This window comes from Orbicella franksi, chromosome 5 (assembly GCF_964199315.1).
Source record: "Orbicella franksi chromosome 5, jaOrbFran1.1, whole genome shotgun sequence".
In the NCBI taxonomy this organism is placed as follows: domain Eukaryota; kingdom Metazoa; phylum Cnidaria; class Anthozoa; order Scleractinia; family Merulinidae; genus Orbicella; species Orbicella franksi.
In genome coordinates, this window is record NC_138149.1 from 33,607,401 (window position 1) to 33,625,659 (window position 18,259).

At 38.5% G+C, this 18,259-nt stretch overlaps 2 protein-coding genes and 1 pseudogene across 2 annotated transcripts in view; 2 read left to right on the forward strand and 1 right to left on the reverse strand.

Moving 5' to 3' along the window:
• LOC145487013 (QRFP-like peptide receptor) overlaps positions 1 to 1,675 on the forward strand; it is a 3,025-nt gene extending 1,350 nt beyond the window's left edge. The window contains exon 2 of the mRNA XM_081465719.1: positions 1,359 to 1,675. Coding sequence (XP_081321845.1) covers positions 1,359 to 1,435 — 77 coding nt within the window. The 3' untranslated portion in view covers positions 1,436 to 1,675. The remainder of the gene's footprint in view (positions 1 to 1,358) is intronic.
• A 1,004-nt stretch (positions 1,676 to 2,679) lies between these two features.
• LOC145487965 (substance-P receptor-like) lies at positions 2,680 to 3,825 on the forward strand (annotated as a pseudogene).
• A 2,452-nt stretch (positions 3,826 to 6,277) lies between these two features.
• The window catches only part of LOC145488421 (uncharacterized), a 29,016-nt gene continuing 17,034 nt past the window's right edge, over positions 6,278 to 18,259 (reverse strand). Inside the window, exons 16-31 of the mRNA XM_081467288.1 lie at positions 17,997 to 18,122; positions 17,262 to 17,393; positions 16,793 to 16,915; positions 15,725 to 15,844; positions 15,135 to 15,263; positions 14,436 to 14,558; positions 13,777 to 13,905; positions 12,937 to 13,050; positions 12,218 to 12,345; positions 11,535 to 11,593; positions 11,309 to 11,451; positions 10,461 to 10,586; positions 10,109 to 10,135; positions 9,772 to 9,871; positions 8,004 to 8,271; positions 6,278 to 7,567 (exon numbers count right to left, since the gene is read on the reverse strand). Of these exons, the coding sequence (XP_081323414.1) occupies positions 7,541 to 7,567; positions 8,004 to 8,271; positions 9,772 to 9,871; positions 10,109 to 10,135; positions 10,461 to 10,586; positions 11,309 to 11,451; positions 11,535 to 11,593; positions 12,218 to 12,345; positions 12,937 to 13,050; positions 13,777 to 13,905; positions 14,436 to 14,558; positions 15,135 to 15,263; positions 15,725 to 15,844; positions 16,793 to 16,915; positions 17,262 to 17,393; positions 17,997 to 18,122 (1,874 nt within the window). The 3' untranslated portion in view covers positions 6,278 to 7,540. The remainder of the gene's footprint in view (positions 7,568 to 8,003; positions 8,272 to 9,771; positions 9,872 to 10,108; positions 10,136 to 10,460; positions 10,587 to 11,308; positions 11,452 to 11,534; positions 11,594 to 12,217; positions 12,346 to 12,936; positions 13,051 to 13,776; positions 13,906 to 14,435; positions 14,559 to 15,134; positions 15,264 to 15,724; positions 15,845 to 16,792; positions 16,916 to 17,261; positions 17,394 to 17,996; positions 18,123 to 18,259) is intronic.

Sequence of the window (18,259 nt, forward strand, 5' to 3'; positions counted from 1 at the left end):
AATATTTATCACTACTGTATTGGATTGAATGTACCTCATAAACTTTACAGAACGATACGTTTCTAATCTTTCTTTTCATTGACGATACCCTTGGCCATCGTTTGTGGTTTTTACGTAAAATCAATTACCATAGTAAAGCTTGATTCTCCTAAGGAAGCTTTATTTTTAATAACTTTCCTCGCACTTTCAGTACAACACTGAAATTTAACACCCTCTTCTTTTGCTTTTTTTTATCGCCAATGTCCTCAATGCTTGACTCGACATCATTTATAAGGTTCATAGGTGCAGCAAACTTAATTTATTGAATCATGTTTAGAACAGCCAAATACCGTAATTCTGAAGACAATTATAGTGTTGCAAGGCATATAAGAATGTACACTACAATATGTAGAACCCGTATTATTGTATTGCACCAAGCTGGGGGACTTCTCCCTATAGTTGACTAAAGGAAGACTTTTTTTAGGCTGGAAGTATTATAGGACTTAACAGGATAGGGATTTCAAACATAAATTGATTATTTATCCAAGATATAAGATCTAGTGGGGCCACATATAGGTTTGTGAAAGGAGTTTCAAGCTAGAAGCTACATGTATATGAAAGGGAAGCGTTTCCTGTCAAAACCACTGGATAGGATTTTGACCTTGGAGCAGAGCCTCCTTGTATAAAACTTTGTTACTTCCCTTCCCCCTTCCCGTGGACAAAGTTATTTAGTAAAAAAACTTACAAATTGTAAATAAAAACGTCCCCTTCACTTTGGGTTCAAGATTGAAACAAAACTGTCTGAAATGATTCTTATAATATTGAAGGAAATACTTTCCTTTCTGTAGATTTCCTATTTACCAGCAAGCTAAAATCAAATTGTTTATGTTTGACATAGCATAAATTAAACAGGATTTTGCCAATATCCGTTCCCCAAATCGATCAGTTCAAAGCTGTGCCCGTTTTCCATTCTCGCCACTTGGATCGTCGCGATGGCTATCGACTCCCCAGATCTCTTCGTCTACAAACTTGTTGAATACGCAGATGGACTGGTTTCTGAGTTACACTGGAATGAAGTCTTTTGTTACATTCTTTATCATCCTTTCGCTGTTGATAGCCATACTTTACATTATCATCTATGCAAAGCTCAAATCGCAGAGGATTCCAGGAAAACAATCGGTCAACGCTGGACAACAACGCCAGCAAAGGGAACGAAATGTATTAAAGATGGCCATTGCTATTGTGTTAGGGTTTACAGGATGCTTGCTGCCCTTCGGTATCTTCTGGCTTCTGAACTTCTTTGTATCGGGCGTCAACGCGACTTGTGGCTTCCAAAAACTACACGTTTATCACTCTCTTTATGGCTAACGCAAACTGAGCCGTAAACCCTTGCATTTGTTTTATTTTTAGTGGAAACTATAGTCAAGGGCTAAAGAATCTCCTGGGATTCTTTTGAGCAGAGCAGTCTCAACGTAGTCAAAGAACAATATAAACCGGAACATACGGAAAGAAAAAGCTTTTAACAAACGACGCAGTCTCCTAAAATTGACTCTGCAAGATCAAGTAAAATTTCTCTAAGTTATGTGACGTCTCGGGCTCTGAATTGTGCCATAAATCCTTCTATCTATTAATATTTAGTAGAAATTATCGTGAAGAATTTAGAATCTCCGATGAATGATATTTGACTTACAGCGTAGTAACCTATGACACCTCCGAACAGTCGAGAGCGTCGGTCGATCTGAAACGTTTAAAAAAACGCTCGCTTAACGAAACTTGTAGAACGGTTTTAAATCTTTCTTTGGACACTGAGTTTATTATCACTTTGTAAGTTATTCTGTGACATTTGTAATTTTCTTAAAATTCATGGGATGTTTTTGGTCGTCCTAAATCGTGTAAATAAGTTATATTTCAATACTGCTTTATATTTGGTTCAATGAACACTTGAAAAACTTTATATAAAGGTTTCTAACCGATCTTTTGACAAACTTTTCTTTCTTCCAGTTTCAGGAAAACAAATTAGTCGCCCTCTGACCTGGGTCTCTCTTTTATTATCGCCTCTGTTCTCTTTGTCTTACTCGAGAGTATTTTCAGAAGCTGCACCGAGTTGGTGTATTTCGTATCAAGCAGCCGCGAAACGAATGGTCAAATTACCTGCATGTTTAATATAGAAACCGTGAGCTGTTTACTCTGTGATTGTTTGTCATCTTGAGAGTTTTGACGAAAAAACCTTTATCATGTATTGTGACGAATTTCAGTATCTTATCTTCAAGACATTCAGTCTAAGCAATCATATCAGGATAGGTACGCATGGTTTATATACAGCGCGTCTCTAGTTTGTTAAAAGACTGATTTGGATACTGGTGAAAACGAGAGTAAACGGCAGCGGCAACCGTTGACTGAGTGGGCTCATTATATTGGACATTGCAATGAAATTTCTAAATTTAAACTCTGTCAAGTAACAGACTCTGCTGGAGCACCACGATGATTTTTTATTGAGTTTAAGCGAGAGTGGAATTTTAACGTTAAACATGCTGTGTTCTCACTGACTCATCTTTAGATGGAAAATGAGATTCACGGCAAACGAATAACAGAAAGAAGAAAATTAACGACTAATATGCTTCAAGCCGCGCTGAAATTTAAAAGCAACTCAACCACATGTCGTTTCGAAAACATTTTAAACCACTGTCTGCTGCAAGTTTCATCGATGTCAAGAAAAGAAATGAAAAGCAATTTGAGGCCCAAGCTGATAGGTCACTTTCATTTTGTTGAGCTGCTCACGAATGAAATAGGAAACCTTGGTGATTGTTGCAAACAGGCGAAAGAAAGAAAAAATTCATTTGTGAGCATAAGAGCGGAAAAAGAAACTGAACAGCAATGTCGGAAGACTTGAACGCAACGACAAATGAAACACAGCCATCGAACTTCCCCAGCAATCCTACAGCAGGAAAAATCGAAAAAACTGTCGCTTACTGCCTGATTATTCTTGTTTCGCTGGCTGGGAACAACGTCATCGGAATAATTGTCTACAAGACGAAAGCCATGAGAAAACCAATCAACTATTTCATTGTAAGCATGGCCATGTCCGATCTGCTGTTTTCGATTTTTTTCCTCGAGATATACAACTGCTCTACATAGACTCGTGGCTGATCGGTGGTCCTCTTGACCAGGCCTTATGTAAGCTGGTTTACTTGTTATCAAATGTCTCCGTTACTGTGTCTATTCAGAGCCTGGATCTGATAGCAGTGGATCGATTTGGAACTGTGGTATATCCCCTCCGTTCCCCACTCATCAGTTCAAAGCTGTGCCCGTTCATCATTCTCGCCACTTGGATCGTCGGATGGCTGTTGGGTTCCCAGGGCTGGTCGCCGTCAAACTTGTTGAATACCTAAGAGGCTAGGGTTGGTGTGTTTGCTGCATTGGAAAGAAGTATTTGGAGAGTCCTCGTCCTTTGAAAATTACTACTTGTCCATTGCTGTAGTATTCGCTTTTGTCCCGTTACTGTTGATAGCCATACTTTACATTATCATCTATCTAAAGCTCAAGTCACAAAAGATTCCAGGCGAGCAATCGGCCAACGTTGGACAACAACGCCAGCAAAGGGAGCGAAATGTATTAAAGATGGCAATTGCTATTGTGCTAGGGTTTGCAGTATGTTGGCTGCCCCTCGCTATCAGCGGGTTTCTCGTTACCTTTGCGGAGAACATGATAAGGTCTTGTGGCTTTCTATATTTTATCACTGTTGGCAATTTTATGGCTCGCGCAAATTGTGCCATCAATCCTTGCATCTGTTTTATTTTCAGTAGAAATTATTGGGAAGGACTTAAAAGACTCTCCTTGCATAAATGATTCTTTAAACCAACGCTGTATCTGATGATACTCTGTTCTGCGCAATCGAGAGGGTCAGTCCACCTGAAATATTTAAAAACCGTTAAAATTAAAACCGCCTTTTGTTATTATGTTAAATCATCAGTTAATAGAGTAGTGAATAGTTAAGCCTGATTCCCTTTCCACAGCCATTCTATGTAAACCTCTCCCTAGTTTCTCTCTTATTTTTTATCGCCAGTTTTCTCTTTGTTCTACTCAACAGTATATTTATATTAGTTTTGATATTCACTGTTTATTTATAAGTGCAAAACAATACAACACTTCTGAATTCACTGCTTTCATATTGTCTAGCGAACAAATGTTATGCGTTTGTCTGGGCTGGTCTTACTGGGAATAAACCTTTTGGGAAATAAAAGCCGGCTCACCTTAGTTTAATAGATATGAATATATTCACTGTGTTTGAAAATCAGGATGAATTTTTAACGTGTATAAAAAAGATTAAACATTAAACATTAAAGTTCTACTTTGACTCACTTTTACGTTTCATTACAATATTGGTATCACAAAAATGACCAATCATTGGTAAACAAGATATGGTCATCTTCGTGGCATAATTGGTTACTAAAGAAACATTACAACCCGTTTGAAACATCCTAACTTAATTTTAGCTTTAAGCGCTTATTACTCCAAAACAGCTGGTGACGCACACTTGTTATTATCAAATTGTAATTAGCATGATAAGATGCAACTTTTTTGCAAAGTTTTGAAACAAATTTGTTTGCGACACTCTTCTGCAGTTGAAATACATTTATATGCATGTCTTCACTACCTCCCTTTGACCACAGTGGCGGTGTTTTTACTTCAGTAATAGGAAAAAAGAAAGAAAACCTCTGGGACCAGGGAAGCTTCAGGTTAGTTGGAGAACAGTGCCAAAACAAGGAAAGAAAAAGGAGGGGAGGAATTTTAGTCAAGAGCTTTTCCGCGCCGCACTCCTCCCCAATTTTTCTGACTTTTTTTTTGCGCTGCTTTTCAACCAACTGAACACCTAGAGTAGGCTAATCAAAACAGTATCTAGTGCTGACACTGCTAGGAGAAATTTAACGAAAGAGATAAAATCTGAACAGTCAATACTTCAACTAAAGCAATTGTTAAATAAGGCCGGTTTAAAATTAAGGCCCTAACCGATCTTTCCGTTATAATTTTTGGTAATTCAAACGGTGGGTCGGATAAATCGCAATCCCAGAGCTGTACTTTGAAAGCTTTGAACATTGGAGCCGGTCTGGATAGCGTAATGGCTGCCACAGTAAAAAGTTTTTACCAACAAACTTTACACCATTTAATTAAAATTTGGCGGGCTTCGCGACTGGCTGCGATGGAAAATATCTGTGGGATGGTCTGAGATTTGCGATCTAAAGTCCTGGCCAAACGGACTCGCAAGTAGCCGCAAGTTGAACTTGCGTCGAGACTTACGCTGGGTGACCAAACGGACTCGCAAGATTCCTCTCTAGTACAAGTAAGTCATGAAAAAAAAAAAACATTTCAAGGCCGACATATCTTGTATTCATTGGCTGACAATAGGATATGGACGTCACTCATCTTGCGTTGACTTGAGTTGGGTGGCCAAACTTGCGCGCAAATTTGATCGCAAGTCAACGCGAGTGCAGGCAAGGCCAGGCCAAACGGAGTCGCAAGTAGAGCCAAGTTTTCAACCTGCGTCTACTTTCGAGGCGATGTGGCCAGGGCTTAAATTACCACTCAGGAGACGTTTGGCGATGAAATTTAGGGCTGTTTCTCTCCTTCGGTAAATTTGCTGAGTTTGAGATGGGTCACGATGAAAAATATCTGCGAGATTTGCAAGCTTAAATTCCCGCTTGGCGGGCGATGTAGGAAAGCGATGGTTAGGGCAACTATATATCAAGCATGCTCTTAGTGAAATGTTTAGGGAGGGAGAGCTTTTGAAGCAAATTTACGGGTATACATTTTATACTTCGGCCGCGGGATGAGGGACAATTTGCATTTGTGACCACTTAAACCCGGTCTGCCACAGACATCCCGCGTAATTAAGATTTCGCGATAATCAGGTCCTGACGACAATACAGTAAACTTCTTGCGCTTTTAGATTATCTCACCTCGAGTTGTTTCATCTCATATTCAACAGACCGAGAGAGGCGCGGTGGCTTCATGGTTAGTCTACTGTACTCCAGATCGAGCAGCCTGGGTTTCGTTTCCTAGCTGTGTTTTGTTCCTGAGCAAGGCACTTCACTCTCACAGTGACTCTTCTCCACCCAGGGATATAAACAGGTACCGGGCAACTGCTAGGGTTACCTCACAGAATGCTATGGGAGCCGGGGGGGAGGGGAAACCTTCAACGGACTTACGTCCAAGTCCAGAGGATTGAAAATACCCTTAGTTACTTCATGGAATGGAAACCCTGGATCAGTTCAGACAGTAAGGACTATTTTGGTTCGAGTAAAGACTTTACTTTACTTCTGTATTATTATGTTTTATAGTAAACAAAAAAAAACAACAACAACAAATTGAACTCAGTTCTACAACTCCATATAAATGTCTCAAGAGCGTACTACTTTAAAAATGTCGCGGAAGTTACTTGCATGCTTAATTCTGAAAAATAACTATCCACAGTGAACTATATTTATCCAGTCGCGTAAAACGACTGTAATCAACAACAAATATGTATGTAGCTAATGCGTTTAATGAGGACACTAAATAAAAAAAAAAAAAGTTGTAAATAGAACAAAAACTTGATCAAGTTGTCTTAGCTCAAGGCCGGGCGGGGATCACTATGTTGAGTTTCTGAGCTGGACACTTCCCTCGCGGTGCCTCTCCTAACACAGGGTCTCGCCCGGAGCATTGGGCGGGCAACCGCTCAAAATGCCGGGGAGCAAAATGTGATGCACTAGCATTCCCACTCAAGCGGAAGAAAAAGTTGCCTTAGTTCCTAGGCCTCCATATTTCACGTCTATCAATCGTTTTCGGGTCACGTGGTCTCCAGGCCGTTTGTCTCAGATAATACGTTCCCGAAATCATTTGACCGTGAAGGCCTGGAAGAAAGCCTCGCAGGAACTAGTCAAAGTAAATTGCTTCTAGCCGCTTCATACTACGAAAACTGGAGTTAATGAGCCTTTTATACCGGCCCGAGGTAAAATAAAAATATAGGTGTAGTCTAAATAGTAATTCAAAACTTGAGTGCTAGTTATTTTACTTCGATTACAGTTTTACTGTTAAGAGTTTTATAAACATGAAACGTCTGCAGTTTCAAACTTTGCCGGACCGCGATTTGTCCGCGACCGAGAATGTATGACCACAGTAATGATACGGTTTTACTGCAGGCTGGCGTCAATATAACTGTGATGAACTGTGATATAACTGATAACTTCGATGTGACTGCCATTGAAGTGCAGTATGACTTTGCCATGACTGCGATATTATTACACTTAAAAAATGCTTAACGACCGCGCTATAACAGCGGTGAGTCTGCGTTATACCTGCGGTGCGTTTGTAATGTTCGATACTACAACTTTTACCACTTAAGAGACCACTTAACATGAACGTCAATTATACTCCTACTGATATACTAAAAACACTGTTAATAGCATGGTGCAAAACGAGGAAAGATCTCCTTTTACAGCTACTTAATTCCACTGGTGTTAACCGACTTAACATAACAGCCATTCGAACGGAATTAAGATCGATCTCCTCACTTGACCAGAGTTACTTAAAGACCTGAATCAGCTTGGGATGCCTGTGGAATATCAACAGCAAGAAGTGTTATTACATGAGGATCTAGCTAGAGCGACATTACATTGCAGTTCAGAATTCGTCATTGATTAGAACTTTGGCTGTTTATCATTTATCTATCACGGTTTAGGCTCGAAGGTGTATTCCACATCGCTTGAGGAACACGTTGAAAGATTACAGATAACGAGTTTGGGGAAATTTACTTTATATGTTTAAATAACTAATAGAAAATTGAGCGAAAATCAGTGATTTTCCCCCTACCCTTTGCATTGCTCCTTCCACCAACCCACCCATCCCCCGAAAAGTAAATTGTCCAATCAAACAACCCAACGCTGAACTGACAGAGGCGCACAGGGAAAACATTAAAATCACATTGTACATCTTTATAAATACCATAGTGTTCCAAATATATAAACCTGGATTATAGTTCATTTAAATACCTTAACTGGTGTATTTTCGGGCTGTAACCCCGGGTTGTCGTAGAACGTTCGCCTTGTTCCCGAGGGAAACGGGTCTGGATAGTCGTATTCCCCACTCGTGCGGAGCTCCGGGTCCAGGCTCCCGTACATTGGCGCGGGATTGAGCTCATAAGAACCCGTTCTTGTCTTCTTTTCCTTCTCGTTTTCAGGGAAATGTATGTCTGAATGAACGGAACGTGAGGTAAAGCGATTTGTCACGTTAGGTTCCTCCATGTCTGCTTTGTAACGCCTGGGATTATGAGAATATGGTTTGTTAGCTAGTGTGCACGCCCACTATGAAAAGAGCCTAAGAATAAACAAAACAATGAAGCAAGACTGATAAAAAAAACCTACAAAAATAAAAAAATGAATACATACCGTAAACTGCCGCTTAAAAGCCCTGGGCTTACACAAGTTTGTACGGGTTTTTTAGTTGGGCTTATAAACGGAGGGGCTTATATCCGAGGGGGCTCATAACCCGAATAAAAAAATAGGTTCGAAACGAACTATAGCTTTGTTGATTGAAACAGGTTTTTCATCTACTGGTTTTTAATTAAGCTTTCAAAAAATCATAATAAAACGAATTCAAAACAAGGAAAGCTAGAGGGGAGTTATATCCGGGTGACTTATAACCGGATTTATTATTTTTTTGGTTTACGAGTAAACGAGCGTATAACCGGGGAATGTTTATAAGCGACAGTTTACGGTATATAAATACAAAATAAAACAATTTTGTACATTCCTATCAAGTCCTATTTCAGTTTCCCTTCCATAAACCAAAGATTTTGTTTTTGAGGAATTGAAGATCGTTTTTCTACTCTTCGGTCATTAAATATTTAACAATGAGATTATGAGATCAACACGATCTGAAAAGGAAAAAGAAACGTAACGCTTCATTATTTTACTGACACCTAACTATGCGGCATATTCTGACAAAAGTTTTTAATGATTGTATCATAGACCTTATCATGGTGTTGGAAGCCTTCTTGACATTGACGCGACAAACATCAAAAATTACAGTTTTTATATTGGAATCCGACCGCAAATAATTTTCTTTACATTCGAATTCTAAACAATTTATGACTAGCAAAGTTAAGATACAAACAATTGTGCTAGAAAGAGTCCAATCACGTTTTTATTTTCCATACACTTGTCCCCGGTTTTCTCCCGCGAAGTGGCCTAAAGTAGTAAACTAAATCATAGAAAAATGTACAGAAAATTATAGACGCGACTGGACGCTTAAATCTCCCTTAAACTTGGTAAACGCAATCTTTTCTCAAGTATCTTTACCAACACAGGTGTGTTTTGTCTGTATCTTTCTGTAGTATCGATTCATAAATTTGAAGATATTGAAGGGGCACAGCCAGGATAAAACATGGCAAAAATTTAAAACGATCTCTGGCTGAAACGATGACAAGCTTTCGACTTTATTCAATTTTTTTCTTTTTCTTCGTTTCTTGTCATTCACATTTTACCCGTCGAAGACTGTAGTTCAGACATTCGAAAGCTTGTATTTTTGTAATCATTTCAGCCAGAGATCGTTTTAGATTTTTACCACGATTCATAAATTGTTCAGAATTTAGCTTCATATAGTTTTTTGGGTGCCCTGCTACCTATATTCTGGGCCGAATACATCATATATAAATACTTTCTTTTCCCATTGTCATTGTTGTTGTTGTTGTTGTTGTTGTTGTTGTTGTTGTTGTTGCTGTTGTTGTATAGTTGTTGCACTGAAGTTTGACCAACTTACTTTCCTCGCGTGACGCAACATAAAACAATCAAGATGAGAAGAACAATAGCGCCGAAAACACAGCCAAGTATTATAGCCAATCTCTTGTTATTGCCGTCATCTGGGGAAAAAATCAAAAGAAATTATTAACACCTAACTTATTGTTTCTTGATCCTGAACGGCTTTTGCCAGTCCTTCTTGACCGCGAATCTGTGTTGGTGACTTCACCAGCACTGACAGCCACGTTTTCGCGGCTTTTTTTTTTTTTTGAAGAATATTGCATATCTTACTTGTAAACCAGGTGATAACTAGACATCAAGTAATACATTAACCCTAAACTGAAACAGGCAAGAGGTACCTTCGTCCGCAGGTTTCGGAACAGGATCTGAAAAGTAAAATAAACGTAATATTTCATTATTTTGTCAAGTTTGTTATTTTACTTATTTAGGCAAAAGATACAAATGTCAGTAAGTTTAAAAACATAGTTTGAAAGGTAAAATTCTATTTTCATCTAGGGGGAGTAGAATACTTCCCAATGCTTCATCCCGCTGGAACCCAGCGGTAGAAGCCCCGGTGTTATGGGTCTTTTCGGTTCGATGCAGTTATACCTATTTTACCTTCGACCATTATCAACTGCTACCTGTTATTAACCTTAACAAACTATTATTTTAAGTCGTAGGTACTTTCGTGTCGAAGGGAATGCGTCTTACCGCAGGTCGTCGTTCCGTCGCCTTGGTAACCGTCCTTACATTTGCATTCAAATGATCCATCTGTGTTGTGGCACGTGGCGTCCTTGTGACAGTTATGTGTTTCTGTGTCATCACACTCATTAAAATCTGATTGCAAAGGAGGAAAATTTAACATAAGGAATTGCTTTAAAATACTGTTACTTTATTCAATATTCTGTATAATCGCAGATCACTGGACGAAATGGATTGCTTAAATTTGTCTCGTGTAAAAATGAAGTGAATGTTTCAAAATGAAGAGGTAATTGGGAATCAAAGACCGTAAATTGCCGCTTTTGCCACACCATTTACTACTTTATGTAAATGGTGTCCCAAATACGGCATTTACCATGTTTGCCACACATTTATCTCCTTTTTTTAACATTTGCATCATATTTACGCCAACGCGATTTAATTAGAAGACAAAGCCTCATTTTATAAGTTTAATTTTTGGCATCGTTCAGTCTAAAATGTGCTGCACAGTGTACAAAGTATGCCATTTTCTTTCATATTTCTGTAAGTTTGTAGTATTGGAAAAATAGTCCTTTTTATCTATTGACTCGAAAACTTTCTAATCTCCGATAATCTTCGTTAAGGAGCACTAAGGATGATGGGTATGTTGCGGAGTCTACTTTGGTACTTTCTCCAGGTTTCCGCCGCTTTCTTAGCAGCACCCGCCTCTAAGTAATTTTTCAAACGCAAATGCATTTTCGCAAAACGTCTTCCCATCTCTTTTTGCACCCTTTCCTTCTGCACTCCCCCCCCCCCCCTTTTCCCCAAAGCAAAACGAAGATTTCTTCTGAAATCAAATCTTGAGTCACTAAAATACGTACCTTTTATTTGAGCGCTTTGAGGATCGTAAGTTAAATTTCCCATCTCTCCTGAATCCGGAAGCTCGCTGTTTAATGTTTCAGGAGTTACATCTGTGGCGTTTTCGGCAAAATTGAGGTCTACATCCGCAATCACGCTTCCTCGCCTAAGAAATACACAGAATAAAAACTTAATAATCTGAACTTGTAAGCAAAAACCAGTATAATTTGAATGAGTGACGTTTCGTACCGGAACAACCGGACTATGGCTCGTAAAAATCCTCTTTTGCTTCGGTAGAACGCATTAATCTGGAAAAAAAAGTATAGATAACTAGAGGTCATAATTGTTTAACAAAACTGCTCTAGCGTACTTAAAATTTTAATTAACAAATATTTTAACTAATATGTCAAGTTTCAAGCTAGCCTAGTAGGCTTACAGTAATAGACGCAACTATGGTAATCTTGAAGGGTAGGCAACCGAAGCGTAGCCAACACCGCCTGAAATTTCAGTGCTTGTATGGGAAATTGAATTCCAATTCTGAACAATTTATGAAAAGCACAGTTACGGTACTAGATAAATGAAATTTTCGGGATGTAGCGGTGCTGGAAAGCGTCTAGTCGGGTTTTTAATTTTCTCTACAATGATCTATGATTTTTCCGCGAAGTGGCGTGCATTTTTAGGCCGCTTACTCGTTTCAGACATTAGATTTCGTCACTGTGAGTCCGTTGCTCCTTTTGTTTCCTTCAAGTTGCTTCATGACCTTGGTCTGTCGCTCATTCGTTCGTCAGAATTATCAGTTCCCCTGATTCGTTCGTCAAGGCCCTACGTGCTTTGAAACGACTGTTAAAGTTCTCCGGTTGGGGAATCGATAGAGTTGGAGAGCACTACCTACAGGCTACCTACAGGCTCTCTGTATTGTGTTATTTTCTCACCTGTCTTTCGATTTCTCTGGCCAACAAACCAAACACCGCAGAGGTTTTGTTAAGTAGCAATGGTTCCCATTCAACTACTTTGCCGTTCAAACTCGATAGTGTTAGAACAATGGCAAAGACACGTGCACCTGTTAAAACAAAAACAGTTACATAAAGAATATTTGTACGATTCAGACCTTTAATTACCCTGTTCGGGAAGGGCGGAGGCCGCCCTTATGGACTTTACAGTCTATAGCGCTTTCAATATTTACCTAAAAGCTGTCAACCTTTGTGACTTTATAAGTGTTTAAGAAATTTGGGATGGCATGACATTACACTCAGGACTCGATGTTTCCTTGATAGCACTATTTTGACAAGCTGTTTTTCAAATTTGGAGTTTTCTTGATTTAATTGAAAATCTTCAGGTCTTCAGGTCTTTTTTTGCATTTTTTTACTGATTTGTATTACTTTGGAGTCATTTTTGGTGGTTTTCTGACACGGATAAAAACTAATAAACCCAAGATATCAAGTGAATCCAAGATGGCGGATATCTTGCATACTTCAAAAGAAACATTAAATTATATCTACCATATGCCTTCTTAGGTTTATTCTCACTGCTTTACCATTTTGGAAATTACGGGGGTAGATTCCGTATCCTCCCCCTTGTCGTAGAAGATCGTTTCATAATTTTCTCTCTGCCGTTAGAGATTTTGAAAACACTCAAAGAAAGTTGTTCTCACCTCGACATTTTCCCTCAGAATAAAATGTTGGTACTGGGCATAAGCACTGGAATGATCCAGGGATATTGTCACATAATCCATCACTACACGGTGACAATTGACACTCATCAATGTCTGAAACGTGACAGTAACATTGCGTTAGTTAATTTATCATCACAACAGGTATGACTTGCGTGACTCGTTACATTTTCGGATTTTCTCGTTTTGTATAAAGGGCAGTCACCACCCAGCTAGTTAAATCCAAAAAAAAATTAGGGCGCAACTTTACGTGAAGGTAGACGTGCGATCAGCAGTTCTATGATCTGTTACCGAATCTTGATGCCATTTATTTAAAGAGCCTCTTTCGTTCAAAAACAAAACTCGAGAGATATGCATCAAGTGGTACCGTAGTTTTTGTTAGGCCATTGTCGGAGCAATTAGCCAAACTAGGGCAATGTGTAGTAATTGTAACAGCGTGAAACTAGTTACCGTGTTTTACATCTTTTCGTGTCGTTTCACCTGTCGATTCCATGTAAATTAACAAAAAATGGTAAATGTTGTCTTTCCGATTAAACGTGACCTTCTGAAAATCGCGAAAATTGATACCCAGCAAGACAAACCAGTGTTTCACAATCGTAAAAATGAGTTTCCGCAAAATATAAAAAATTGCCGATCCGTAAAATTAAAATCTTGCAATTAAAGTCTCGTGTCACACGGTAATAAAGAAACAAAAAAGAGGGTCAAGACGTCATGTTAATGTATGCGTCTGTCCTCCAGTAGATCATAAGTAAGAACCAATCAAAATGCGGGAATAATTTTTCATCCTATTATGGAAAAGCAGATCGATCATAATAACATTACCTGCACAGCTTTCGTTGTCTTGCTGAAGAAGGAATCCCTCTTCACATGAACACTGGAATGATCCCTCTGTGTTCTCACACACCTGGCTACAATTGTCGACGCCGAAAGCCAGGTCACATTCGTCGAAGTCTGCAGAGAAATCAGAAAATGAGAATTTAATTTAAAACAAGTAACAAAAGTGCAACCTAAGGTAATCTGTTTAAACGATAAAAGTGCATTATTATAGGAATTATGTTGCGATAGAGATGTTGGAATTTAATATATAATTAGCCATTTGTTACGATGTCCATAATAATCTTCATTTGAATCAAAACTCGAATCGTGATATTTAGCACTGCTGTGCTAACTGGAAGCATTATAAAATAAAAAACAAATTTTGTAAATAGAACTAAAAACTTGTTAAAAACCCAACTGGTTGGAGGCTAACTAGTTGTACAAGACGTGGAGGAGTGGATTCGGGACCACCAAACACGGATCCGTCTAGTGGTAGGGAAGAGGATTTGAAGCGGGACTTTCCACAAATTCCAGAAAATAACACCGGAGGTAGCAGTTAGCAAAAATCTAACAAGAACAGTTAAAACTGAGGAAAACTAAAATAAGTTATATGCGCTCAGCTATAGGATAAATGTCCCAAGATGCAACACAAGTGACATCTTTACCTTTGCAAGTCTTTCCATCAACGGCTAAGGCATATCCCGGATTGCAACTGCACGTGAAGCTACCGTTATTATTCACGCATTTATGCTCACAGCCATGGTTACCGGTTATACATTCATTGATGTCTGGTAATTAAAATGAAACATTCATTCATCAATTGCTACATATAAACACGTGTCTTAGCTCGCGTGTATGGATATTACGACGTGACGTAACAACATTAAATAAAAAAATATCTCAAGGGCAATGGCAACGTACGCCTAACCCTGTAAGTGAAGCAAAAGCAGACTTGCTTACCACTTATGCAATATCAATCGCAGCCGATGGCTTTAAATTGTATATCAATAATGGCGCTTAACAACTGCCATTCTGGCTATTTAATAAATCCTAGTACAGCATATAATGGCGCAATTACACTCCCGTTGCCGAAAAAGAGGAAATTCAACTCTTAGTTCATACGGGAAAGAACTCTTAGTTCATAAGGGAAAGCTTGTTCCTCGGGTTTAAACTTCTTTACCGACTTTTTTCCTCTCGGAGGAGCAATTTTAAAAGTAAACAGCACTTTAAGCTTCTTGACTACTTGATTCGCCTATTGCCTACATATTTCAACACAAGGCTGCGTTTCGAAGTTGCTGAAGTGTCTGGGCAAATGTGAATGAGAAATTATGCGTATTTTCAGAAAAGGCACAGAGTCACATTACCTATACACGTTTTCCCGTCATCTGTAAGGTTGTAACCGGAATTGCAATAACACGTGATTTCTCCTGTTCTGTTGACGCAAACATCGGAACAGCCACCGTTTGTCTCGTCACACTCGCTACCTTCCGCCACTATAAAGAAAAGAAATATGAAATTTGACACAACAAATGATACTGTACATGTAGGTCGATCAAAAATCTCTTTAACGAATGTTTAGCAATTTTTGCAAGAGTTGAATCAATAGGACCTTTATAGATTCTGGCTAATTGGAGGACAGTTACAAGATTTCAATATTTGCAAGATTTTATGCGGGGTGAACCAGAGTGTTATTTTGGCGTGAAGAAAGCGCGGTAGTCGCAGAAATTGTACTTTTTGCATCGTAGTCACAGATTATGTTGCTTATGGAGAGCGAAAGAACGTTTAAATATTTAAGATATATAATCTTTCTTTGTTTTACAATATTAACTTGCCATCAAATCTTGCCAAAATAGAACTCAGGTCTTAAAAAGGTCTATAATGACATAACTACTTTGCAAACGTTTGAAACAAAATCATTTTTTTGTCGGACATCTTTAGAAAAGTTCTCTGTTACCTTTACATGTGACGTTATCTGCATTCAGTTCAAAGCCGGGGGGACACCTACACAGGTAGGTACCAATTCGATTGTCGCAGATACGTTCGCAATCATGGTTGCCTTGACACTCATCTATGTCTGAGATCCAAAATAACAGTACATGGTTAATAAATTTGCAATCGCAATATCATATTGTTAGGAAAATATACTTCTGATTTTGATGCGAAATAAAACCACTTAATGGGGAGACTTTAACATAAAAGATTAAAATAACAAGATCTAATATTCTGTTTGAAAAGGTAATCAAAGATATTTACAACATAAAAATATAAATGACAAAAAATGCATAAGATATATAAGATAAAAATATATAAAAGACATTAAGAAGCACATAAAGTGCAATCACTGCCACAACTATCAGCCAAACTTTCCAAGCAAGTTTGCGAATGTTTTTCTTAAAAGCTGACAATGTCGGTGAACTTCTAATATTCCTTGCTATAAGATTCCATAACTTAGGCCCAGTATATCTGATAGTGTGTTTCCAATATTTTAATGTATTAAATCTAGTGTCATCCTAGAAGTGCCTTAAAGGACAAATCGAATTTCTTCTTCTAATTCTCTTCAGAGAAGCTTCAATTTATATTCAAAATTCCGCCGGGAATATTATACTCGTTTGAGTGTCATTCTTCTTTGTATTCTACTAAATAGTAGGGTTACATTCAACTCGTGCGTCGGACGTTCCATTTTGAATTTTATTTCACGTGTTTTAGAAGGAAACGACGAGCGATCGCAAGTGAGTTTCAACAACAACAACCAACCATTTTATTTTGCTGAATTTGCAAAAAAGAGAAACAACAGCAAAAAAATAATTAATTTCATTAAGCAAAATAAACTACCCAGATGGCAAGAAAACTTAACAAGCTGAGAAGAGAAAAAAATAACATGCTTTACCTTGGTTGCAACATGTACTATCAAAGAGAGAGAGAGAGAGAGGGAAAAAAAGGAGAACACACCCAAAAAAAAGGTACATGCAAATAGTTAAGCAAATGAAAAAAGAAAAGAAGAAGCAGAATATGGACTTAGTACCTTCACAGGTTGCCATGTTGTTATCAAGTTGGAATCCATTTTTACATGAACATTCAAAAGAGCCTGGTGTGTTAAGACAGTTCTGAGAACACGTCGCTATTCCATTGGTACATTCATCGATATCTACAGGAAAAATAATTAAACAGGGTCAGGTATTACATCAAAATAAACTGATTCATTCAATCTTCTTTTCATTCATTCTACTATTCTTTATTTCTTTCTTTCAACTTGTCAATTCATTCGATTTATCCATTCATTTAATCATTCCATGATATTTCATCCTATACATCTTTCAATTCTTTCAATTTATCGATTCATACGATTTATTCGTTCATTCTTCCATTCTTTATTTCTATCTTTCAATAGGCCATGTTTGCATTCTCTTCAGTCAGTCGTTCCTTCATTCATTTTGCCTTAAAACAAACAAACAAACAAACGTTTGAAGGTTCACGCCCTCCGTGCTGTTTACCTGTGCAGTCCGTGTACGGGTCACCTTCGAACCCAGGGTTGCACGTGCAGTTAAATGAACCTGGCAAGTTTGTGCAGAACGCATTCTCCGTGCAGTTATGCCGCGTGTTGACATCCTGGCATTCATTTATTTCTGAAAAGTAACACTGACCGTTAATCCTCCACAAAATTTACGTTTTCAAAAAAGTTAGAGAAGGAGTAAGATAGGAAAAAGGATTAAATTCGGGTCCAAAAGAATCTGAGTAAGAGCACGGTTGTTTCTGTCGCATAATTTACCCCGTACCAACTCCAAGTTGACAAACGGCTCGTCCACACCGCGCCAGAGAAATTTGAAAACGGCGTTTTCACTCTGAAAACCCGTCAAATGCTTTCCGTTCACACTACGCCGGAGAAATTTGAAAGCGCAACAATCACTGGTCATTTTGGATTTGTGTTTAAGGTCAGGGAAATCAATTGAATATCGTTTCCAAAATGCTTTTCGTCCACACTAAAACGCCAGCGTTTTCAAATTCCTTTCGGTCTGAAGAGCGCTTTCGAAAAGCTCCGTTTTCGTTACGGATTAGTGTCGGACGGTAGACCTAACCGTATGAAAAAAAGCTGCGTTTTCAAATTTCTCCGGCGTAATGTGGACGGGCTTAAGTGTTTCACTTCCCAACAGTTTCTTCAGAAACTGGTACCTTAGCCCGATCTATGCCAAGCTAACTAACAAAATCTATTTCCAAAACGTAAATGATACCTTCGCAGATTCTGCCTTCCTCGCGGGAAATGTACCCTTGATCGCACTCACAACTGAAGCTACCAAACGAGTTCTCACAGGTCTGATTACAGAGGCTGACATTTGGACTAGCACACTCATCAAATTCTGAGAAATACAAAAAAGTGCAATCAATACACTCTTATATTAGCATACTCGACGAATTATGACCAAAAAAAACACATTAGTGTATTAAAACTTTGCTAGAAAGCGACCACTTCCTGTTATTCCTCATAGTAATTACA